Consider the following 18,552-nt stretch of genomic DNA (forward strand, 5'->3'; position numbering starts at 1 on the left):
AGCTGTATAACTCAACATACCTGCAGAAAGAGCAGACAGGAGGAATAAACAGGCCTCACTGGGCTGTTTCTGTCTCGCTCTCAGCTGTTCTGTTAACCACCGCACACTCTCATTACAACAGAGCTATTAAAACCAAACTGAGTCACCAAATTGGGAATTAAAGTTCCAGCGCTGCTCCAAAAACAACACATATCATCACAGACTGATGGTTTAAACAGGTTTAATTTTGTGTAATATTTGATGAAGTAACCAAACGCTCACGATGTAAAAGTTTGAACCGTATGTATGAACACGGAGCGAGTTAACGAAAGGGTTATCAAAGCCAGACCAGACCAGCAACAAAGAGCAAAAGGACATACGTGGGTGCTAGTCTATTAAGATTAAGTGACCCTTATTAGTCCCATAACGGGGAAATATCACCTCCGCATTTAACCCATCCGTGCGGTGAAACACAACATACACACTAGGGGGCAGTGGGCAGCCCTATCCACAGCTCCCGGGGAGCAGTTGGGGGTTAGGTGCCTTGCTCAAGGAGAAATCAGTCACGTACGGTCAGGTCAGAGAATTGAACCGGCGACCTTCCGGTCACAGGGCTGGTTCTCTAAACTGGCAGCTGTAGTGTGTGGAGTCAACGGAGGCAGAGAAGAAACCCTGAGCGGGCGGGTGGGCGGACGGACGGACGGACGGACGACATAGAGAGATAGATAGATATAGAGAGATAGATAGATAGATAGATAGATAGATAGATATAGAGAGATACATAGATAGAGAAATAGATCACCTTTTTGATCCCAGAAGGAAATTCGTCTATTGCAGCAGTAATAAACAGGAGCAGAGTATTGTCTTACAGTATTTACAGATGCTTAAATAGAAAGTAAGGATAAATAATAGAATAAAATAAAATAAAAATATACTAAAAACAATAAAAATAATGTGCAGTATAAGAATAAGAAGTAAATTGCGTGAATACTGTGAGGTTGACAATGCAGTGGTGCATGTTCCTCCACTGTAAACAGTAACCAACGTTAACAGTTGTGCAATAGTTATTAGCAGTTATTTTTGCTGTTTTGCTGGGCAGCTGTGGCCGTCGGCCTGAAGGCCCCACCGTCTCCATAAGCCACAAGAATGTGCGTGTTGTTCATGTGATCGGCTGCTTCTCAACTCTTTAGAATGACTTCATTCATTTTAATTGTTTTACTTTTATCATTTTTTTTATTGTTTATATGTTTTAGTGATTGTTGTATTCTTTAATTTGTGGGACTTCTCTTTATGCATGCTTTCTCTCGCTCTCACCTGCAGTGGGCTGGTTTCTGACAATTAGTCCCGCGCTGCGAGATATTGTGGACGGTCCCTTGTTGCAGACCTCTACCAGGATATATGACAAGCTGTCTGATTTCAGAAATTCATATTTCATTCAGCCCTAGATGATCTATTTTAGGCGGTGGATCAGTAGTAATAGCGGGAGACAAACACATTAGAAGCTGGGTCCATACTGGTATTATGGTAGGCAGACAAATTTTACTCAGAAGCTGGAAGGATGAGTGAGTTACATCAGTCGGGTGAGAGGGCTCTAGAAAGAGGGAGTTGTATTTTCTGTTCGTATTTCCATCTGGTGATGTATTTTGCTGTGTGAGTCTTTTCAAAATCAGAAGAAAAAAAAAACATAGTTTCGTAACACTTTATTTGGAGCGTTCCTTTGTAAATGATTAATAAACTCTCAACAGAGTATCAATAACATATCAGTGAATTAGCATCATCTGAACACACTGAGGTAAATACCTTGAAGATGTACCATTGATGCATTATTTACAATAAATAGATGTATTGTCTATAAGTTAAACTAAGTAGACTTTATACGGTACTTCCATTAGGCAAAACCTAACCTTACCCGATCTTACCCAAAACCTGACGCCCTAATCCTAATCCTCACCCTAACTCTGGCCCTAATCCTCTGGCCTTCACCTTAACCTAAACCCTAATCCAGTGAAGCTCCAGGTACAGGATGGTGTCAGTGTGTCTATCAGCTGGTTGAGGATGTTGATGGTCTGTATTGAACCTGTTAATGTTCAGTTCCTCTCAGTTCAACAATCTACAGATCTGAACTTGGACAAATAAAGTGAAAAACAACTGAACTCGGATTATAAACAAATATTCACCACAACTGCATCATTGATATACTCTTGATATGTTAGTCTGGTCAGTGTTTTTCTTCATCTAAAAACAACCACTCAAAATAAGTGTAACTGTGGTTTCCGACACTGTATTATCTTACCAGTAAAACTGTGTTATTAAATACCTGTGTGCAGATGAAGAGTTCTCCATGCTGAGGAACCTGAGCCAGGCTCTGTCTGGAGATGAAGCGCAGTACGTCATTCGTCTGGCCAACTCCCTGTTCCTGCAGACGGGGGTGCACTTCAGCCCGGAGTTCCTGCGCCTCATGAAGCAGTATTTCCACGCTGATGCGGAGACAGTGGACTTCAGCGAGTCAACAGCTGTGGCCCAGCACATCAACGCCTGGGTCCAGAACCACACAGAGAGTGAGTGCACAGCAATGTACTATACCAATGGATTATAAACATCATTGACCTCTAACATGATAATGCGTGTTTTATGTTTTTGTTTTATAAACGCTTCTGTACATTAGGAGGTGTTTTTGAAACCCTCAATAAATGCTCCTATACACTAAAATAGGAGATATTAGTCCATAAACAACCTCAATAAACACTCTAGAAAAGGAGATATTAGTATAAAACATCATTAATATAAATTCCTATACACTAGAATAGGAGATATTAGTCCATAAGCAACCTCAGTTAGTACTCCTGTACACTAGAATAGAAAATATTAATCCATAATTGACCTTACTAAACACCCCTATACTCCAGAATAGGAGATATGAGTCCATAATTGACCTTAATAAACACTCCTATACACTAGAGTAGGAGATATTAGTCCATAATCAACGTTAATAAATGTTCCTATGTACTAGAATAGGATATATTAGTCCATAAACAACCTCATTTAGAATAGGAAGTATTAGTCCATAATTAACCTTACTAAACCCCCCTATACTCTACAATAGGAGATATTAGTCCATGATCAACCTTAGTAACACTCCAATATTCTAGAACAGGAAATATTAGTCCATAATCGACCTTAATAAACATTCCTATACGCTAGAATAGGAGATATTTGTCTATAATCAACCTTAATAATCACTCCTATATACTAGAATAGGAGATATTCAACCATAAATTACCTAAGTTATTACTCCTGTACACTAGGAGATATTAGCCCATAATTGACCTTAACAAACACTCCTATACTCTAGAATGAGATATTAGTCTATAATCAACACCCCTATAGTCTAGAATAGGAGAGATTAGTCCATAATCAACCTCAGTAAATGCTCCTGTGTTCTAGAATAGGAGATATTAGTCTAAAAAACATTACTAATAAAGACTCCTATATGCTAGAATAGGAGATATTAGTCTATAAACAACCTACCAGAGCCAAAAGAATCAAGCACAGCTCAAGCGCCATTCTATGCATCACCAACAAACATGGGCAATGAAAAATGATGTACATACAGCAAAACAGCAGATCATTTTTCCTACAAATGTTTACGAGAGAAGAAAATGTATTTCTTTTTTACACCATCTGTGGTAAAACTGCATGATGAACAGACCAAAATGACTTGGAATAGAATCACTTTGCATTAATGTACATTAAAGTTAAGGATCTCTCTTCGCTTTTCCCGTGGTTTTCATTTCAGAGAGACGGGGTTTGTTGTGGCAGCGGCTTCGCTGTTGGTAATTCCTGTTTGTATGTTGTTGACAGAATAATCTTTAAAATGAAAGTGTAAATTTTCCCCAAGTGAAATGTGACTGAACTGTGGGTCTGAAGGGGAGTCAGGAGGATTATAATAATCTGAAGAAAGAACAAGACTAAACCAGATTAGGCTAAGCAGTTTAGAGTGCTGGATGATGTAATATTTGTCATCAGGCTGAGTTACGGCTGGAGCTCCAGCAGACAGCAGAGTAAATCCCAGAGTTTGGCCCAGGGAAGATTTCCTCTGGCTGAAAAGATCAGCCTTTTATTCCTGTGCTGAGAGAGCAGAGAGCAAGAGAGAAAGACAGACAGACAGAGAGACAGACAGACAGACAGACATGTCCGAAATGGTCCCCTGATCACTATAGCCCACATTTAAAAATCTGTATCACTATATGGAACAATATTACAGGAAATAGAATCGGTCATAGTAGTAAATGATATCAGACACTGTACAACAGCGGATTCTGTCACATAAACACTATAAATGTCCTGCAGTCGGTCCACTATAACCGCTGAGTCTGACTGCATACATCAGAATTGCTGACTCACATCTGTAACAGGTCTGAAGAGAGATCTGTGGAGATGCTGCCATTGTAGCTGGGCTCACTAATGCTACTTAGAGAAGCTGCGCTTCAATAACTGTAGTAATAATTGTGAAGCGATTTTAATCCAGAATGAATCTGCTGTGTGTGTGTGTGTGTGTGTGTGTGTGTGTGTGTGTGTGTGTGTGTGTGTGTGTGTGTGTAGTTTTTACAGTCTGACAGTAATAATTGTGGAGGGATTTTAATCCAGTATGAATCTACAGTGTTTAATCCAGTATGAATCTACTAATCCAGTATGAATCTGCAGTGTGTGTAGTTTTACAGTCTGACGGTAATAATTGTGAAGCGATTTTAATCCAGTATGAATCTGCAGTGTGTGTAGTTTTCCAGTCTGACTGTAATAATTGTGAAGCGATTTTAATCCAGTATGAATCTGCAGTGTGTGTAGTTTTACAGTCTGACAGTAATAATTGTGGAGCGATTTTAATCCAGTATGAATCTGCAGTGTGTGTAGTTTTACAGTCTGACGGTAATAATTGTGGAGTGATTTTAATCCAGTATGAATCTGCAGTGTGTGTAGTTTTACAGTCTGACAGTAATAATTGTGGAGTGATTTTAATCCAGTATGAATCTGCAGTGTGTAGTTTTACAGTCTGACGGTAATAATTGTGAAGCGATTTTAATCCAGTATGAATCTGCAGTGTGTGTAGTTTTACAGTCTGACGGTAATAATTGTGGAGTGATTTTAATCCAGTATGAATCTGCAGTGTGTGTAGTTTTACAGTCTGACAGTAATAATTGTGGAGCGATTTTAATCCAGTATGAATCTGCAGTGTGTGTAGTTTTACAGTCTGACAGTAATAATTGTGGAGCGATTTTAATCCAGTATGAATCTGCAGTGTGTAGTTTTACAGTCTGACGGTAATAATTGTGGAGTGATTTTAATCCAGTATGAATCTGCAGTGTGTGTAGTTTTACAGTCTGACTGTAATAATTGTGGAGTGATTTTAATCCAGTATGAATCTGCAGTGTGTGTAGTTTTACAGTCTGACTGTAATAATTGTGGAGTGATTTTAATCCAGTGTGAATCTGCAGTGTGTGTAGTTTTACAGTCTGACTGTAATAATTGTGGAGTGATTTTAATCCAGTATGAATCTGCAGTGTGTGTAGTTTTACAGTCTGACGGTAATAATTGTGGAGTGATTTTAATCCAGTATGAATCTGCAGTGTGTGTAGTTTTACAGTCTGACTGTAATAATTGTGGAGCGATTTTAATCCAGTATGAATCTGCAGTGTGTGTAGTTTTACAGTCTGACTGTAATAATTGTGGAGTGATTTTAATCCAGTATGAATCTGCAGCGTGTGTAGTTTTACAGTCTGACAGTAATAATTGTGAAGCGATTCTAATCCAGTATGAATCTGCAGCGTGTGTAGTTTTACAGTCTGAAAACTGAAAAAGTGGCTGAACCTAATAAAACCTAATAAAAACAAAAACCAGATAATATGCAGCCGTGTTGTTATTGTTATTGAGTGTGTCCTGTAGTACCAAGAATATCTATGTCCATTCAGTCCAGGCCATCTCTGGGAATTTGAGGGAAATTGCACAGACATTTTATATAAAAACAGTCAACTTAAACATGTAAACTAATCCAGCTCCTTTAGTGCTTAAAGAAAATGAAATAAACCGTTAAAGAACTGTATATTACAGAACTGTTTCAGCTGTATTTTTGTTTCTATCCCACAGGTAAGATCTATGACCTGGTGTCAGCCGATGACTTCAGTAGCGTGACAAGGATTACTCTGGTCAATGCTGTGTACTTCAGGGGCAGCTGGAAGAACCAGTTTCGGCCAGAAAACACCAGAACTTTCTCCTTCAGCAAGGACGATGGCAGCGAGGTGCAGACGCTGATGATGTACCAGCAGGGAGACTTCTACTACGGTGGGTTTAATGCTGGAGAAATAAACATAGATGCTGAATGAGATGTCAGGTGTACTTACCTGTATGTGAATTTTCTGTATTTCTGCATAAATTTGTCCTAAAACCTGATCAGATTTTTCACACAAGTCCTAATAGTAGATAAAGAGAACCAAATTAAACAAATGAGACAAAACATATTAGACTTGCTCGTTTATTTATTGAGGAAAACGATCCAATATTTTATATCTGTAAGTGGCAAAAGTATGTGAACCTTTAGGATTAGCAGATAATTTGAAGGTGAAATTAGAGTCAGGTGTTTTCAATCAATGGGATGGTGATCAGGTGAGTGACCACCCTGTTTTATTTAAAGAACAGGGATCTGTCACAGTCTGATCTTCACAACACACTGTTTATGGAAGTGCATCATGGCATGAACAAAGGAGATTCCTGAGGACCTCAGAAGAAGAGCTGTTGATGCTCATCAGGCTGGAAAAGGTTACAAAAGCATCTCTAAAGAGTTTGGACTCCACCATCCACAGTCAGACAGAGTGTACAAATGGAGGAAATTCAGGACCCTGTTACGCTCCCCAGGAGTGGTCGACCAACAAAGATCACACCAAGAGCAAGGTGTGTAATAGTCTGTGAGGTCACAAAGGAACCCAGGGTAACTTCTAAGTAACTAAAGGCCTCACAGTGGCTAATGTTAATGATCATGAGTCCACCGTCAGGAGAACACTGAACAACAATGGTGTGCATGGCAGGGTTGCAGGGAGAAGCCACTGCTCTCCAAAACGAACACTGCTGCCCGTCTGCAGTTTGCGCAAAGATCACACAGAGAAACCCAGAGGCTATTGGAACAATGTTTTGTGGACAGATGAGACCAAAACAGATCTTTTTCTTTTAAATGAGTAGTGTTATGCTTGGAGAAAGGAAAACACTGCATTACAGCATAAAAGCCTTATCCCATCTGTGAAACATGGTGGTGGTAGTATCATGGTGTGGGCCTGTTTTACTGCATCTGGGCCCAGAGCAGCTTGCCATCATTGATGGATCAATGAACTCTGAATTATACCAGCAAATTTTAAATTAAAATGTCAGACCATTTGTCTGTGAGCTGAGTCATGCAGCAAGACAACGACCCTAAGAACACAAGTCATTGAACGGTTAAAGAAGAATAAAGGTAATGTTTGGAATGACCAGGTCAAAGTCCTGACATTAATCCTGTAGAAATGTTGTGGAAGCACCTGAAGCAGCAGTTCATGGGAGGAAACCCACCAACATAACAGAGCTGAAGCTGTTTAGTATGGAGGGGCTAAAACTCCACCAAGCCGACGTGGAGGACTCATCAACAGTTACCGGAAATGTTGCTGCACAAGGGGGTCAAACCAGATACTGAGAGCAAAGAGTCACACACTTTTGCCACTCACAGATATGAAATATTGGATTATTTTCCTCAATAAATACATGACCAAGTTCAATTTTTGTGTCATTTGTTTAATTTGGTTCTCTTTATCTACTATTAGGACTGTGAAAATCTGATGAAGTTTTAGGTCAAATTTATGCAGAAGTGTAGAAAATTCACAAGGGTTCACATTTCAAGCACCACTGTAGGGGGCAGTCATGGGCTGGAGGTTAGGGACCCAGCCCTGTGACCAGAAGGTCGCCGGTTTGATCCTCTGAGCCGACAGTACATGACTGAAGTGCCCTTGAGCAAGACACCTAACCCCCACCTAACCCCTGGGTGCTGCGGATAGGGCTGCCCACCGCTCCGGGAAAGTGTGCTCACTGCCCCCTAGTGTGTGTGTTCACCTCCACACATGTGGTGTTTCACTGCACAGATGGGTCAAAAATGTGGAGGTGAAATTTCCCCGTTGTGGGATAAAAAGGGTCACTTAATCAATTAATTAATTAATCTTAATATACTGTTGGGCAGGTTGTTCTTCAGCGCTGCTTCCTAAAGGCAGCATAAAGGTCCTCAAAATGTGGTTTTAAAGAAAGAGTTTGGCAACACAAACAAATGCATGCAGATTTCCAATTCACCCAAATGTAATTTGGTCAGCCAAGGCATGTTTGGTGTCGTTTCTATTTGCTTGCGTTCTGAGACTTTTGTTTAGATTCATTATTTACAAGATACACTCGATTACTATGACTGTGACTGTGAATTATAGCCTCATACGCAGACTGTTTAGAGCTGTTGGATGTGGTGCAGCTTTGGAGTGTTGCTTGGTGTGATCTAGAGGAGCTTGTACGTGTTGACTAGTGAGGAAGACTCAGACGAGAGATGTGCTGCAAACTGACGTCAATATACTCTCCTCTCCTCCAGCGTCCTGATCCGTCTCTTTCCTCTCTCCTTGGCACCACCGTTGATTTCTGTTCATTTAAGGTGCAACAAAAGAAATAGAAGACAGACAGAGCTGTGCAAAAGTCAGAGACCACCCTTCATTTATTTATTTTCCAGGCAGAATGACCTTTAAGTATAAGTCCTTCATTTTTCATGAGATTTTTCTGAGATTAGATATTATATAATCCACTTGGAAGAAGAAAGACAATGTGAGGTTCCAAAACTGGAGTTTAGGGATGGGCAATATGATGATATGTTATTGTTATTGATCATTATTGTGATCAACTACATCACAAATTGCTATTCTGAGCATATTGTGGATATCGCCAATACTTAAATTACACCCGCTGCATGTTTCATTACAAAGTGAGTGTAATTCGGCTTGTTTAAATGGATTTAGTTCAGCACAGTTTGTAAAACATTGAGTAAAATCATTGTGGTTTTGTAGGTCATGCAAAAAAAAATAAGTTTATTATAGTATTTTTAGTATTGTTCATAATATGTGGCACTACAGGTTCCATTTTATCTGTTACAACTTACTAAATCTCAGAAAATTTAGTTTATTGTGAGTTTTAAAGATATAATGTTTCTAACACCCCTACTGGAGTTCAGATATGATCCCCATCAGATAAACAGCACTTAAAGCTTTCATCTCTGAGAGAGAGGAGAAAATCAAGCTGCTTCAGATCTGAAAACATCCACAGGTGTTTCTGTCCATCCTTCCACTGTGAGAAGACGACTCAGCTCTGTGGGTCTGAAAGGATGTGTGGCTGATCAAGAAGAACCTCACTGAGAAAAGGAGACGGACACACCAAACAAAGAAGCTGAACAATGGACTGACCACCCCAGAGTCCAGACCTCAACACCACTGAATGTGTTTGATTACTTCAGAAAATGATCAACCAGCTTCTAAGACTGAACTTTGGAGGTGTGTCTGCAGAAAATAAAAGCACATCATCCTGAATCCGGCACCAAACCAAATATTTAATCAGCCTCCATTAAACTCACCCTTAAATATGGTTCTTCAAGGGTTCTTCAGTAAAGTAAATGGTTTTATTTAGAACTATGAGTTTTACATAGTACCATTACATGCTTGAACGGTTCTTTGCATAGTGAAATGGTTCTTGAGATTGATGGAGAATGTGTTGTGTATGATTCTGTATAGCACCAAAAAAGGGTTGTGGGACACATTTAAAAATATGGTTCTTCAAGGGTTCTTTAGTAAAGAAAACAGTTCTCTATAGAACCATGAACACCCTTTGCATGATTAAATGGTTCTTTGCATGAAAGGGTTCTTCAGATTGATGGTGAATGCAACAAAAAGGGTTATTACTATTGTATACAAGCTTGATGTCATTACAGTAGAAGAACCTTTATGGTACTATATAGAACCATATATACCACATTCTACATTAATCTGAAGAACGTTTTAATCATGCAAATGGTTCTTTGAGCGTTCATGGTTCTATATAGAACCATTGTCTTTACTAAAGAACCCTTATTTTTAGGTGTGTACAACTACAGTGTCAAGCTCGTAACAATAGAAGAACCCTTTTTGGTGGATCTGAATGGATCTGAAGAACCATTTCACGATGCAAAGAACCATTTAAGCATGAAATGGTTCTATATAGAGCTCCCGTTCCCTTTACTGAAGAGCCCTTAAAGAACCATCTTTTTTAAGAGTGTAGAACACCTCTAGTGCTGCATTATAATGAGTGCATGCTGTATGTTCTCCAGGTGAGTTCAGTGATGGTTCTGCGGAGGCGGGTGGCGTGTACCAGGTTCTGGAGATGCCGTATGAAGGAGAGGACCTCGGCATGATGATCGTTCTGCCCAGGCAGGAGGTTCCTCTGGCCACGCTGGAGCCCATCATCAGGCCACAGCTGCTGGACGAGTGGGCCAACAACGTCAAGAAGCAGAAGGTGGAGGTTTACCTTCCCAGGTTAGTGAGATGAAATGACCTTCACACCTTCTGTCCATCATAACTGCCCTTTATTCATCCCTCTTCTACTTCTGTCCATCTCTTCATTCTTCTGTTGACCTTCTCAGTCTCTTTTTTTCCATCCCTCTCTCTCACTCTGTATTCTGCGGACCAAATTTGTGGGTTTTTAATGCTCTGGTCAGTCATTTTCTTCTCCTTTTGCAGGTTTAAAGTAGAGCAGAAGATCGACCTGAAAGACACACTGCAGCAACTGGGCATCAAAAACATCTTCACTAAAGATGCTGACCTCTCAGCCATGACCGCGGAGAGAGCAGGTATGAGCTAGAACCGGGTAATGTGGCCAGTGATCTTATAACCATATATTTTGCCATGTCATGTGATATAAATAAATATATTTAATTATTATTTACATCTTTAATGCTCAGTTTGACTTATTTCTTTTTTTATCAAGCATAAATAAAAATATAGAAATAATAGTCTGCATTTTGAAGCCAGTGCACCTACTGGGCCTTCAAGGCATATACAGTCTGAGTAAACTCAGCTCATATCTGAGTGCTGGTTTTTGGATGATAATGGAACATTGATTGAACTGTAAAACAGCATTACTCTGTGTTTCATCAGATGTAAGAAATCTGGAGCACTGCAGGCCTTTGTAGATTTCTTTGACTATCCCTTGTTCAAAAATTGTGTTTATTTACAGTTTTTATTTAAATTTAATACGTTAAATAGCTAACGCTAGCTAACTCTGCTAACTGAGAAATGTTAAATCCAGCTAACTCTACTAACTGAAAAAAAGCATAGCAATAGCCAAGCAACACCTTAGCAACCACCTGGTATACTATATCAACTGCTGAGCAACACCTTAGCAAGTGCCTAGGATACCATAGCAGTGACCTAGCAACACCTTAGCAACCACCTGGGATACTATATCAACACCTTAGCAAGTGCCTAGGATACCATAGCAATGACCTAGCAACACCTTAGCGACCACCTGGGATACCATGTCAACTGCCGAGCAACACCTTTGCAATTGCTTGGGTTACCATAGCAATGGCCTAGCAACACCTTAGCGACCGCCTAGGAAACCATGTCAACTGTCAAGCATCACCTTAGCAATTGCTGGGGATACCATAGCAATGGCCTAGCAACACTTTAGCAACCACCTGCGATACCATAGCTATGGCCTAGCAACACCTTAGCAACCACCTGGGATACTATAGCAACAGCCTAGCATCACCTTAGCAAGTGCCTGGGATACTATAGCAACAGCCTAGCAACACCTTAGCAACCACCTGGGATACCATGTCAACTGCCGAGCAACACCTTAGCAATTGCTTGGGATACCATAGCAATGGCCTAGCAACACCTTAGCGACCGCCTAGGAAACCATGCAAGCATCACCTTAGCAATTGCTGGGGATACCATAGCAATGGCCTAGCAACACCTTAGCGACCGCCTAGGAAACCATGCAAGCATCACCTTAGCAATTGCTGGGGATACCATAGCAATGGCCTAGCAACACCTTAGCGACCACCTGGGATATCATTGTAACAGCCTAGCAACACTTTAGCAACTATCTGCGATACCATAGCTATGGCCTAGTAACACCTTAGCGACCGCCTAGGAAACCATGTCAACTGTCAAGCATCACCTTAGCAATTGCTGGGGATACCATAGCAATGGCCTAGCAACACTTTAGCAACCACCTGCGATACCATAGCTATGGCCTAGCAACACCTTAGCAACCACCTGGGATACTATAGCAACAGCCTAGCATCACCTTAGCAAGTGCCTGGGATACTATAGCAACAGCCTAGCAACACCTTAGCAACCACCTGGGATACCATGTCAACTGCCGAGCAACACCTTAGCAATTGCTTGGGATACCATAGCAATGGCCTAGCAACACCTTAGCGACCGCCTAGGAAACCATGCAAGCATCACCTTAGCAATTGCTGGGGATACCATAGCAATGGCCTAGCAACACCTTAGCGACCGCCTAGGAAACCATGCAAGCATCACCTTAGCAATTGCTGGGGATACCATAGCAATGGCCTAGCAACACCTTAGCGACCACCTGGGATATCATTGTAACAGCCTAGCAACACTTTAGCAACTATCTGCGATACCATAGCTATGGCCTAGTAACACCTTAGCAGCCACTTGGGATACCATAGCAATGGCCTAGCAACACCTAAGCAACCATCTTGGATACCTTAGCAACCACCTGGGATACCATATCAACTGCCCAGCAACACCTTAGCAAGTGCCTAGGATACCATATCAATGGCCTAGCAACACCTTAGCAACTGCCTGGGATACCATAGCAACAACCTAGCAATGCTTTAGCAACCCCCTGCAATACCATAGTAACAGCCTAGCAACACATTAGCAACCACCTGTGATACCATAGCAGCATCCAAGCAACACATTAGCGACTGCTTAGGATACCATAGCAAAAGCCTCGCAACTCCTTAGCAACCACATGGGATATCAAAGCAGCAGCCTAGCAACACATTAGCAACCCCCTGGGATACCATAGCAAAAGCCTTGCAACTCCTTAGCAACCACATGGGATATCATAGCAACAGCCTAGCAACACATTAGCAACCCCCTGGGATACCATAGCACAGCAACACTTTAGCAAACATCCATGACACCATAGCAACAGCCTACCAACACATTAGCAACCCCCTGGGATACCATAGCAATGGCTTTGTCAAGCCAGCTTAAAGTTTATTCACACATTTTCCCCTTATTGTTATTATGATTATGCAGTTATTGATTATTATTGACATTTTACTGCCCAGATCTCATATTAGCCTCTCAGAACTCCCACACACAGTGACTAACAGCAGACAGGAAGTTGTGCTGCTTCTGCATGTCTCTAAAAATAATGTCATATTTCTGCTGTATTTTCCGAATGCTCTCCGTTTTTGCTGGCGGAGCGTTATTTTGGGTGTGGAGAGAAGCTGCGCTGGCAGAGAGCAGCGTGGGAGAGGCAGCTCCACACAGACGTGTGATGATTATTTTCTGAAAGTGTTGAGCTTCAGGGCAGAACTGCAGTTTCTCTTCGGTCTGAATGTTGAGCTCTTCTCCAAAACATCCACCAGGGTTTAAAAATAGATGGAAACACTTAGGAATTCATTCGGCGTGTTTTGTCTGCTGAGCACTGCTGTGAATGCGTCAGTCAAACACTGGGCAAAAATCATTAAAGGATCATAAAGCTGCCTTTTTCGTTCTCTTTGGGTTAATGGGAGGAGTCTGAGTCTGTTCGTGTCAGTGGTGGCAGAAACCAATTTTTGGGTTGGTCTGTGAAAAAGTGGGTGGGGCAACTTTGTAGAATAAAAACAATAGCAATCAACCGGAATACAGGATTCACATAAACACAGCCGACACTGCAATGCATAATGCATTCGTCTGCTCACCACAGACGTTTGTCTAATGAAGACAACATAACCGAGTCAAAATCGATGTACAAAGATGAGGAAGAACAACACAGTAAACGCAGCCTGTGTTCACATTACCAGATTTTTTTGCCCTAATGTGACTCAGATCTGATGTTTTCAGGGCTATGTGGACACGCAAATCTGATCTTTTCAAATCTGACCTGAGCCGCTTTGGCTACGTTCACATAGCCAGGCTGAAGTGGCACAAATCAGATTTTTTGCCCTAATGTGACACAAATCTGATCTTTTCAAATCTAACCTGAGCCTGAATGGCCACGTTCACATTACCAGGCTGAAGTGGCACAAATCTGATTTTTTGCCCTAATGTGACTCAGATCTGATGTTTTCAGGGCTGTGTGGACACACAAATCTGATCTTTTCAAATCTAACCTGAGCCTCAATGGCTACGTTCACATTACCAGGCTGAAGTGGCACAAATCTGATTTTCTGTCCTAATGTGACTCAGATCTGATGTTTTCAGAGCTGTGTGGACACGCAAATCTGATCTTTTCAAATCTAACCTGAGCCTCAATGGCTACGTTCACATTACCAGGCTGAAGTGGCACAAATCTGATTTTCTTTCCTAATGTGACTCAGATCTGATGTTTTCAGGGCTATGTGGACACACAAATCTGATCTTTTCAAATCTAACCTGAGCCTCAGTGGCTGCGTTCACATTACCAGGCTGAAGTGGCACAAATCAGATTTTTTGCCCTAATGTGACTCAGATCCGATGTTTTCAGAGCTGTGTGGACACACAAATCTGATCTTTTCAAATCCGACCTGAGCCACTTTCATGTGTGGTCCTAGATCGGATACGTATCCGATTTGTGGCCATGCGACCTTAATGTGAAGCTCAGATCGGAATTCATGTGCTTTATTTCCACTGCGCGTGACCATCATTCAGCGTTACCATGGCAGCAGCGCCGAACAGAAGTTAAAGCCTGTAAACGGTGGAAAAGCAGCTCATCTCACCTTTTTCTCCTTCGTCTCGCTCTAATAATGAAGCTGAGAGCTGATCAGAGTTAATGATCTTCTCAGCGAAGCTCGTTCTGCTCGTTAGTTTGTGCTGATGATGAACGTGATTCATTCACGTGACGTTACTGAGTAGGATGAGCTCATGAGGGTCATTTCAGGACGCCGGTTCGTCACATTAATGACAGATTTGAGTCTCTTACCTAAACGAGTGTGAACCATCGAGTCAGAGAGATCGGATTTGAGCAGAAAATCGGATTAGAGCAGAAAATGAGGCTTGTAGTGTGAACGTAGCTTTAAAAACCTAAACCTAATCATTTTAGGCTAAAGCATGCACATGAAAAATGTTTATGGTCCATTCATGTTTTACACTCTTAACAAGATGGTTCTTCATGGGTTTTTAGTAAAAATGGTTCTTGGTTCTATGTAGAACCATGAACACTCAAAGAATCTTTTGCATGCTTTAAGGACTCTTTGCATAGTGAAATGGTTCTTCAGATTGAATGTGCCGTTTATGGTTCTATATAGCCTCTTTAAAAAGGTGTTTCTTTAAGGGTGTCTTTATTTTAGAAAATGGTTCTGTATCAAAGCATGAACACTGGATGAAATATTGGACATCAACATCCGCAGATAGGTATACGTAAAATATCGGATATTGGCATCGGTCCAGAATTCCCGTATCAGTGCATCCCCAGTAAGCATGTTTCTGTATTCTGGGGAGAAAGATGTGAATTATAGACACAGCTCTGCGACACAAACACACAGCTTAATGAATTATTCAGCTCAGAGCTGCTGAGCCTGACTGGAAGATTTCACTTTTCATGTACATGCACTCCTTTCTCTCCATCCTTCTATTCATCTTTCACTCTCTCTCTCTCTCTCTCTCTCTCTCTCTCTCCCCCTCTCTCTCTCTCTCTCTGTCTCTGACTGTAGATGGTAGTGATCTGTTTATCGGTAAAGCGGTCCAGAAGTCATATCTGGAGGTGACGGAAGAGGGAGCGGAGGGAGCGGCAGGATCAGGTCACACCCGTTTGTTTATTCTCTCTGTCACTATTAAACTCATCTGTTTATTCTCTCTATCCTGGTCACATTCCTGTAGTAACACTGTCTATTGAGGAGAGAGCGTTTGTCTCATTCGCTTCTTGTTCACTGCCATTTCAGACTTTTCTCTGTTTTTGAGCGTACGCCTTTTATACTCCTACTTTTTTCCTTCTCATCCCCTCCTTTTTTTTCTCCCCCACACAGCTCACCCCCTCTCTCTATCTCTCTCTCTCTCTCTCTCTCTCTCTTCTTTATTTTCCCTCCCACTCTCCTGCTGTCTTGTCCTTTTCTGTGTCCAAATAGTTTATTTTTTTCACGTCACTGCAGTAAATTGGTCGGAGGTATTAATGAATGCTAATAGCGCCCCCTGTTGTCATTCTAATAATACACTCAGCATCAATTTTAACACCTACCTTGTGCTTCCCCTCACTGGCCACATTATTGGAAACACCTATCTTACACTTCCAATTACTGGCCAGTTTATTGGAAAAACCTACCTTGTGCTTCTACTCACTGGCCACTTTATTAGAAACACCTACCTTGTGCTTCCACTCACTGGCCACTTTATTAGAAACACCTACCTTGTACTTCCACTAACTGGCCACTTTATTAGAAACACCTACCTTGTACTTCCACTAACTGGCCACTTTATTAGAAACACCTACCTTGTGCTTCCATTCACTGGCCACATTATTAGAAACTGACCACTGATGCAAGGGCTAGAGGATGGCTAACGTAAACTATGCGTCAACAGATGAGCTACTGTCTCTAACTGTGTACCAGCACAGTGGAACTACAAGAGAGGGGTTCCTGATAAAGTGGCCGTAGAGGTTTGCTCTTGTCATTGTGTGGAGTTGGCTGATGTGGTACGGTCCGTATTTGTGCTGATTTTCAGTAATAGTAGTATGTTGTCTCCTTCAGGGATGATCGCTTTGACCAGGACGTTGGTGCTGTACCCTCAGGTCATGGCTGACCATCCCTTCTTTTTCGTCATCAGAAACAGGAGGACAGGTACGGCTCACCTGCAGACTAACTACTCTAAGCATAGGCACTTTTCAATGACCCATTTTGTTGTATAACTTTTAATCAAGTCATATCGCCCCCTACACTTCCTGTAGTGTATTACAGTCTGTCAGAGTGACTGTGTGGATCATATGAACATTATAGAGCTTTTTAAATGAAACAGTAGAAGCCATATCGCCCCCTACACTTCCTGTAGTGTATTACAGTCTGTCAGAGTGATTGTGTGGATCATATGAACATTATAGAGCTTTTTAAATGAAACAGTAGAAGCCATATCGCCCCCTACACTTCCTGTAGTGTATTACAGTCTGTCAGAATGACTGTGTGGATCATATGAACATTATAGAGCTTTTTAAATGAAACAGTAGAAGCCATATCGCCCCCTACACTTCCTGTAGTGTATTACAGTCTGTCAGAGTGACTGTGTGGATCATATGAACATTATAGAGCTCTTTTTTATTTCAGTAAACAAATTTGCGTCAGTCAGAGAACATGTGTTAGCTGCTTGTATTGCTATTGTGAATTGTGCTTGGTTCTCTTGCAGGATCTCTTCTTTTCATGGGCAGAGTGATGAACCCTGAAGTCGTCGATCCTTTTGACCAAGAGTTTGATTCTGCTGATACACAAGTTTAATCCGATTCACGCGTGTACTCTTAGAAACACAAGGCCTAAAGAGTGCAATCTCACAGCAAATGCCATTTTTCCTTCATGGCTTCTATGACAAGAACCATGAATACACATAATGTATAAGTATATAGTGGCATGCAAAAGTTTGGGCACCCCGGTCAAAATTTCCTTAGCTAAGCGAGTGGAAGATGAACCGATTTCCAAAAGGCATAAAGTTAAAGATGAAACATTTCGCTCCCGAGTGGCGCAACCGTCTAAGCGTTGGCCCTCATCAGGAGATCGCGAGTTTGATCCCGTGATGCTACAGCCGTCCGTAGCCGGGAGTCCGAGAGAGCACAATTGGCCTCGCTCTCTCTGGGTGGGTAGGATGGCCCCTCCTTCTCCCCCCCATCACTCAGCGCGATGCTAGTCAGCGCAGGCGTCTGTTAGCTGACGTAACAGATCTGGCGGTTGGCGCTTTCCTCCGAGCGCGTTCGGCTGTCCAGTGATGTTGCGTGAGCGGCAGTTCGAAAAGAAGCGGTGGCTTCACAGGTCTCGGAGGAAGCCTGTGTTAGCCTTCACCCTCCTAGCGTTGATAGCATCATGTGACTGGGGGAGTGCTAACTAGCGGGTGGAATTGGAGACGACTAAATTGGGGAGAAAAATCGGGGGAAAAAAAAAAAACATTTCTTTAATTTTTTAAGCAAGATTACTTTTTTATTTACATCTTTTACAGTTTCAAAATAACACAAAAGTAAAAGGGCCCACAGATGTTTGGGCACCCTGCATGATCACCCCGTTGGGCAAGTATCACAGCTTGTAAACAGTTTTTGTAGGGTCTTTCAGTTCTTGTTTGGGTGATTTTCGCCTATTCTTCCTTA

The 18,552-nt window shown here is 41.6% G+C and overlaps 1 protein-coding gene across 2 annotated transcripts in view; it reads left to right on the forward strand.

The window, feature by feature from the left end:
• The window catches only part of serpini1 (serpin peptidase inhibitor, clade I (neuroserpin), member 1), a 43,850-nt gene extending 25,836 nt beyond the window's left edge, over positions 1 to 18,014 (forward strand). For both annotated transcript variants that reach the window (XM_036585738.1, XM_036585739.1), the window contains exons 3-9: positions 2,307 to 2,537; positions 6,121 to 6,315; positions 10,373 to 10,577; positions 10,782 to 10,891; positions 15,935 to 16,021; positions 16,964 to 17,053; positions 17,610 to 18,014. In XM_036585738.1, coding sequence (XP_036441631.1) covers positions 2,307 to 2,537; positions 6,121 to 6,315; positions 10,373 to 10,577; positions 10,782 to 10,891; positions 15,935 to 16,021; positions 16,964 to 17,053; positions 17,610 to 17,698 — 1,007 coding nt within the window. In that variant the 3' untranslated portion in view covers positions 17,699 to 18,014. The remainder of the gene's footprint in view (positions 1 to 2,306; positions 2,538 to 6,120; positions 6,316 to 10,372; positions 10,578 to 10,781; positions 10,892 to 15,934; positions 16,022 to 16,963; positions 17,054 to 17,609) is intronic.
• The last annotated feature ends 538 nt before the right edge of the window (positions 18,015 to 18,552 follow it).

This window comes from Colossoma macropomum, unplaced genomic scaffold (assembly GCF_904425465.1).
Source record: "Colossoma macropomum unplaced genomic scaffold, Colossoma_macropomum, whole genome shotgun sequence".
NCBI classification, from domain to species: domain Eukaryota; kingdom Metazoa; phylum Chordata; class Actinopteri; order Characiformes; family Serrasalmidae; genus Colossoma; species Colossoma macropomum.